Genomic DNA, 7304 nt, shown 5'->3' on the forward strand with positions numbered 1-7304 from the left:
ATTAAAAAACAAACAAAAAACTTAATAATGTAATTCCTGAGGCTACTCTATAGTTAAGAGTTTAAAGATCACAACTGAATCATGGGAGAATGCTCAAAAAGATCAATAAGAATCAGAAGTTCTCAAACAAGTTAATGAGAAGCTTTTAGCTGAATAGGAATTGGATTCATTTTCACAAATAACAAATATAAGGGAGCTTACATGTGGATTTCTATGTAAAATATTCCAATTTAAAAAATTTTAGCAAGTATTTCAAATTTAGGAAAATGCAATACAGATTAAAGGTTCGTTCTGGCTCAACTGCTACCAGTTTATGGTCTCTATTATGTAGAGAAATAACCTTTTTAGTTTATTTTTTCTTTGAAATTAGAGCAATAAAGTCTTTCTAAAAACAAAGCCTTTTGAAAGTTAAGTAGAGAACAGAAGCTAACTAGAATATAATAGTCCTGGAAAAGGAAGAGAAGTAAAAACTACAAAATACCCTTAATATTTATGACAAACAACACCTCAAGATAAATATGGAAATAGCACTATTCTATTAGCCATAGATCAGAGTCACTGGCAAATTTATATATTAATGTAAAAGTCATGCTTGAAACTCTTGTGCCCGCAACCCAGGTACATGCCCTTGACCGGAATCGAACCTGCAACCTTTCAGTCCGCAGGCCGACGCTCTATCCACTGAGCCAAACCGGTTTCGGCCATGCTTGAAACTCTTGCCTTTACTCTTTAATTACCAGCACACACTAGTACCCAGCTTCTTTCTTACAGAAATTTTTTTTCACATAGACACAACGTTGAAAGGTATTACTGAATAGAGAATAGTTTGCTATTGCAGCACTGAGATCCAAATTCTGGATGGAGGCCTGCTCATTATCAAAGTTAATCATCCATGTACAACAGTTGCTCAGTGCAAGGTTTATATCTATGCTTAGCATAGTCACAAGTTATTATGTGTACTGGACTTTTGGGTTCATCAGTCACAAAGTTAAATCTATGAATTAAAAAACAAAAATAAGGAAACTCATGTAGAAATGTTTATATTTCACGAACAGATTAATCAACTAATAAATTATAGTAGATTAAGATATAGTAGATATATGTATAGTAGATAGACCACAATAAAAAATGTATTTCAGAAGACTAATTATATTCATAAACTCTCATTAGCTTTATGTTTTGTCAAAAATAAATGAGGTTTTACTTTTAAAAAAAATATATATTTTATTGATTTTTTACAGAGAGGAAGGGAGAGAGATAGTTAGAAACATCGATGAGAGAAACATCGATCAGCCGCCTCCTGCACACCCCCCACTGGGGATGTGCCCGCAACCAAGATACATGCCCTTGACTGGAATCGAACCTGGGACCCTTCAGTCCGCAGGCGGACGCTCTATCGACTGAGCCAAACCGGCTACGGCGAGGTTTTACTTTTTAATTAAACTGCAACTGTACATATAATTTTCAGCATCACTAAGGATTTTCAATTAAAATAATCCTCATCCCAACAGAAAGAAAATACATGAAATACTGAGCATTTTAAAAGTTATTTTATTTATTAACTTTTTAGAGACAGAGGAAGGAGTGAGGAAGCCAGGGAGGGAGAGAGAGAAATACTAATTTGTTGCTGTTCCATTTATTTATGCACTTATTGGCTTATTCTTGTCTGTGGCCTGACCAGAGATCAAACCTGCAATCTTGGCATACTGGATGATGCTCTAATCAACTGAGCTACCTGGCCAGGGCCTTGAAAGTGAATTTAGATACAAATGTTGAGAAGGTAAGATGAGAATTCAGAATTTTAAATGAAAAAAACAAAACAAAACAAAAAACAACACATAAAAACAAAACACTGATGAAATGAAATATCAATTTCTGAGGGAGCTTTTACAAATTTCATGCATTTCTTCAATTTTCATTCACACATTAAAGGGGAACCATTCTTTTAAATTTCACAGAAAAGAGATGTCACAAAGAACATTGTTCCCAAGGATGTGATTCATGATGTGCACAAAGGCTGTGAGGATATTACACTCCCTAAAATCTGAAATGACCAATTCTAGCACTGTTTTCATTTACTACTATTCTCTTCTACAAACTCTAAAACTATAAAGAAACAAAATATAAAAGAAGAACCTGGTTTCAAAGGTAAGTAACTCACTTTTTGTGAAGGAATTCTCCAGCTGCAACAGCAACAGGGCGATGTGCTGAGTACACCAAGTGGTAAACATTTTCACAATCTTCATTAGAAAGAGCTTCTTCACTTCCACTGAAAAATTCAAAGTGACATGTGAGTCAAAACAAATGCTTATTTTTAGTTCTAACTTTAAGTTTTGTAAAGTTCATTATAAAAGCTCAAGGCATATGGATTTTATTTTCATCTTTTTAATCTTACTTTGAAAATAATATTTCTCATATCATTACATAAAATTCTGAAAATACAAATAAAACAAGAAAATAAATTGTCCACAATTCTTCCTGCACATAACCCATAGACAATGACTATTAATATCTTTCCCTCTCACAATTCAGGGCTGCTGGCTCCTAACAGCTCACCTGCCTGATTGCCCCTAACCCACTCTGCCTGCTGGCCTGTTTGCCCCCAATTGCCCCCCCTTCTGGCCTGAGCACCCCTAACTGCCCCCCTGCTGGCCTGATAGCCCCCAAATGCCGCCATGAAGGGGAGAAAATAATATTGAAATTGTGACAGAAGGCAATGAGAAATTAGGGCTGGATCCATATAAAGTGATATGTACCTGAATGTGGTGAGTTCTGAAAAGCTTGACTGGCCTGATTGCCCCCAACTGCCCCCCATGCTGGCCTGATGGCCCCTAACCGCCTCTGCCTCGGCCCCGTGACCATGGCTTTGTTTGGAGGGACGTTTGGAAGGTCTCTCGGTCTAATTAGCATGTTACCCTTTTATTAGTATAGACTAGAGGCCTGATGCATGAAATTCATGCAAGTGGCTCGCCCTCGCAGCTGCAGTGGCTTGCCTCAGACCTCGCAGCCCCAGCTTCGTCTGGAAGGTCATTTGATCTAACTAGCATATTACCCCTGCTGGCCTGATAGCCCCCAAATGCCGCCCCTGCTGGCCTGCTCGCCCCCAAGTGTCCCTCCCCTGCCGACCTGCTCGCACCCAACTGCCCCCCCCCACCAGCCTGATCACCACTTACTAACCCCCCTGCCAGCCTGGTCGTCCCCAGCTGCCCCTCTGTGCTGGCCTGGTCACCTCACGAAGCCTGTTTGTTCAGTCGTTTGGTCATCCCCCACTAACCCCCATGCCAGCCTGGTCATAGGTAGTTGCCTCCTGCATGTGTCCTGATCAGGGCCTAGACTGGGGAGGAGCCTGCAACAGAGGTATGTGACCTTGATCAGAATCGAACCCGGGACCCTTCGGTCCACAGGCTGATGCTCTATCCACTGAGTCAAACAGGCTAGGACTAAATTTTATTTTATCACCATATTTACAACACTATTTAGTGTTCTTTTTAAATAAAATTAATCTAATGGTCACAGCCAATCCTTTACTAACACTAATTCCTACCTTTCCATTCATGTATTCTTAAAGTATGAGCCATTTCTTAGTTTGCTGAATGTGTCCTTAAGTATTTCCCACCCCCCAAAAAGAAAATATACTATAAAAAATACACACCAAAAATCAACTATTTCTTGATTATAAACATGCTTAAATATGTCTGCTGTCAGTGTAGATTCACAACCACTAGGTGGACTACAGAATTCTTGAGCTGTACAGGTTTTTGACAACATGTAGGAGTGTAAGCTCATTACCCAGAATTCAATCCTGGAGATGCCTCAGAAGCTCGGAGGAAGTTAAGGTATCTGTCAAATACACATAATTTACAGTGACCTTTGCCAATGCCCAACTTGTACCTCTAAATTATAAGGTTGGGCACAAGGTATTTTTTGTTTCCTTTTTTAAAATATATTTTTTATTGATTCTAGAAATAGGGAGAGGGAGATGAAAACAGTGATGGGCTGCCCCACCAGGTATTGAACCCTCAACCTGGGCATGTGTCCTGACTGGGAATCAAACCTGCCACCTCCTGGTTCCTGGGATGACTTTCAATCAACTGAACCACACCGCCGGGCACTATGGCCTAAGTTTTAACCCCTTAACCCAATTATGTATCATCAGCTATTAGCTAATACCCTCAGGAGAAAGTTGAACTCATAGAAATAAAAATTTAATATGACATTTCAGGAACCTAGGCTCATATATTAGAGGAAAATAAATATATACTATAAGAAGTAGAAATAGCAAAAAGAAAAAGAATTTAGAGAAGATATAATAGTATGTTAAATTTGACTTTACCTGTTGTTTTTGGAAGAAGATATACCATAAGCCAAAAAAATTAAGGCCAGATTATTTCATGCAAATGCTGTAATAGATGGGAAAGCTGATTTTGTGATCCTTAGCTTATTACTTACCAAAATACTGTATAAACAGAAATTAGAGGATTAAGCATTATAATGGGTAGAGAGGATTTCTTTCAGGAGAAAGATGCCAGAAACCTTCTTCCCAAGCCAAACTGGAAAATGTGCACTATGAAACATTTATAAACATTCCTTAGAATTGTGAGAAAGTTTAATAAATGATACTTTGTGAAGAAAAGGCCTAAATGTGAAAAGTTGACTGAGCAACTTATCGTAGCAGATTGAGAGGGTTACAAGGACAGAGTTGTATTTTCTCTATCAATAAACAGTCCATGTTTCTTGTAGGCTAGATATGGAATACTTAAAGAAAGCCAGCCTGAATAGTTTTTAAGAACTTTGCCCAAGAAGACTACTTATAGGGCAAGCAACTCCAACAGAGGAAACCTGAAAGTCAGGGGCTTAGTTATGAAAGTGAATAAGCCAGTGGAGGCATTGGCCAGTCTGGAAAACTGCAGTTGTAAATACCCATAGTGGGGAGGTTACTCTGAGGAATCCACATAGCAGAAGAGCCATAACTATACCTTTTAAATAAAACATGTTCAGCCCTTACCTCGCCAAAGGAAAATGTAAAATTACCTTAAAAAGGGACTTGAAATTAGTGAAAACATTTTCTAAATTCAGCAAGAAAGTAGGATTTTTGGGGGGCTAAACAAGGTCTCAGATGGTTTGGTAACACTCTTAAAGAAAGTAAACTAGTAGGAAAAGATAATCTTGGAGGTGTCTATGAGATAATTACTCTTCCCTGGAAATAAGGAAAGAAGAAATATCAAAGGAACATTTATTCCTGTCTAATTGAGCAAGTACTGAAACTAAATAAGTAAAAAAAAAAAAAAAAGTACATCCTTAACATAGGTCTTAAACTCTAGACCAGAGATTTACAACTAGTGTGCAGCAACAATTTTTAAAGCAACAATTAGTCAGGGACAATGACTTCTTTTTCCTTAGATTGTCAAATAAAAATGACAACAGCCAATACAACAATAGCCATCTGGTGTGAATGAATCAAAATTATAACCATTTTTGTCAGATTGGCAATAAATATATTTTTTTTGGTGTGCCACAGAATCTTAGTAACTAGTTTATGTATGCCATGAGATGAAAAAGGTTAAAAATCGCTGCTCTAGATAATTCCAATGAAATAGGTTGGTGGAATGTCAGGGTACTTTCTTGTTCAAGGGAAAGATATTGATAAGCTTATAAAATTTACAAGGAAAATTTAACTAGGGGGGGGCCTAATATTTTAAAGTATTTAAATTTGAAAAGGGAAAAATTCTTCATAAATGAAAAAAATTGTATGTAAGGATAAAATGAACACTACCAGAAGGTGCAAAAATAATGATCATATAGGTTCCAATCTATATACTAAGAAGTATACCAAGCAACAACTTATGAGATAACAACAGTTATGGGAGACGTAACACATCCCTCTTAAAAACCGGACAAAAAATAAGCAAAGGGCCGTGGCCAGATGGCTAGGTTAGTTGGAGCATTGTCCTGTACACCAAAATGCTGCGGGTTCAATTCCTGGTGGGGGTGCATGCCTAGGTTGTGGGTTTGATCCCAATCAGGGAGGAGGCAACAGATTGATGTTTCTCCCTCTCTCCCTTCTTCTCTCTCTAAAAATCAATAAAGAAACATATCCTTGGGTAAGGCTTAAAAAAATAAAAATAAAAAATGGGCAGCTCGGCCAGTGTGGCTCACAAGTTGAGAGTCAACCCTGGACCAAGAGGTTACCAGTTCGATTTCTGGTCAGGTTACCTGCCCAGGTTGTAGGATCAAACCCCAGTAGTGAGCGTGCAGGAGGCAGGCGATCAATGATGTTTCTCTCTCATTGATGTTTCTATCTATTCCTCTCCCTCTGAAAACCAATAAAAACATTAAAAAAACCCCAAAACAAAACCTAAAGGTATAGATAATTTGAATGACACAGTAAATAAATTCAAAATAATGAATTTATAAATACATAACTATATATATTAGTACAGCATACATGATGGGGCAAAAGTAGGTTTACAGTGTTCATGTAAAAAATAATAATTAATAAACAATAACACAAGAGTAAACTGTTTTGTGTACTCACAATTGCAAACCTACTTCTTGTCCCACCCTGTAGATATATGTTGTTAGAAAACTGACCAAACCACTAAGAACACATTCTCAGATAATGCAATAAAACACAAAGGACAGCTCTAAAAAATTGATATATTTGGGGAGAACAAAAACACAATAGTGAATAATCTATGATTATAATGTAATCATAAAAGTAATACAAATATTTATCATTAAATGTCTATGAAAATACTGTACTAATATGTCCAACTTCTTAGCAGACCAGTAAAGTAATACTGAAATATATGTTTAAATATGATTATTAGAAAACAAGAAACAAATGAGCCAAAAGAAACAAGTTTTTTTTAAAACAGTAAGATGGACAAACGTCTATCAGGACTAATCAAGAAAAAGAGGGAGAAAATCAAGATGGCGGCATAGGTAAACATCGGAGTTAGCTGCCTCGAACAACCACTTCAAAATACAACTAAAAGACGCAACAGACATCGCCCAGAACCACAGGAAGACTGGCTGAGGGGAAATTCTTCAACTAGAAGGAAAGAGAACAGCATAGGAGACTCAGAGGGGGCGCAGCGCGGAAAATATAAAGGTGCGGAGGTACGCGCGGAGCGGGCTGGTAGCTGAGGGCGTGGTTGGCGTTTTCAATCGGGAGGGAGTCTCAGATTCTGAGCTCCAGTTCCGGGCGAGTCCCTGGAGACCCAGACTCAAACGGGAGAAACAGGACTGTCTGGCTTTGGTCGGAACTCGAAGGCAGCTTTCTCTCCGAGGTTTGCAGCGGT

The 7304-nt window shown here is 38.0% G+C and overlaps 1 protein-coding gene across 9 annotated transcripts in view; it reads right to left on the reverse strand.

Moving 5' to 3' along the window:
* STAG1 (stromal antigen 1) overlaps positions 1-7304 on the reverse strand; it is a 336264-nt gene that overhangs the window by 88113 nt on the left and 240847 nt on the right. For all 9 annotated transcript variants that reach the window (XM_006759813.2, XM_006759812.2, XM_015561382.1 and 6 more), the window contains one exon: positions 2162-2269. In XM_006759813.2, coding sequence (XP_006759876.1) covers positions 2162-2269 — 108 coding nt within the window. The remainder of the gene's footprint in view (positions 1-2161; positions 2270-7304) is intronic.

Source organism: Myotis davidii, unplaced genomic scaffold (genome assembly GCF_000327345.1).
Source record: "Myotis davidii unplaced genomic scaffold, ASM32734v1 scaffold415, whole genome shotgun sequence".
Classification (NCBI taxonomy): Eukaryota; Metazoa; Chordata; class Mammalia; order Chiroptera; family Vespertilionidae; genus Myotis; species Myotis davidii.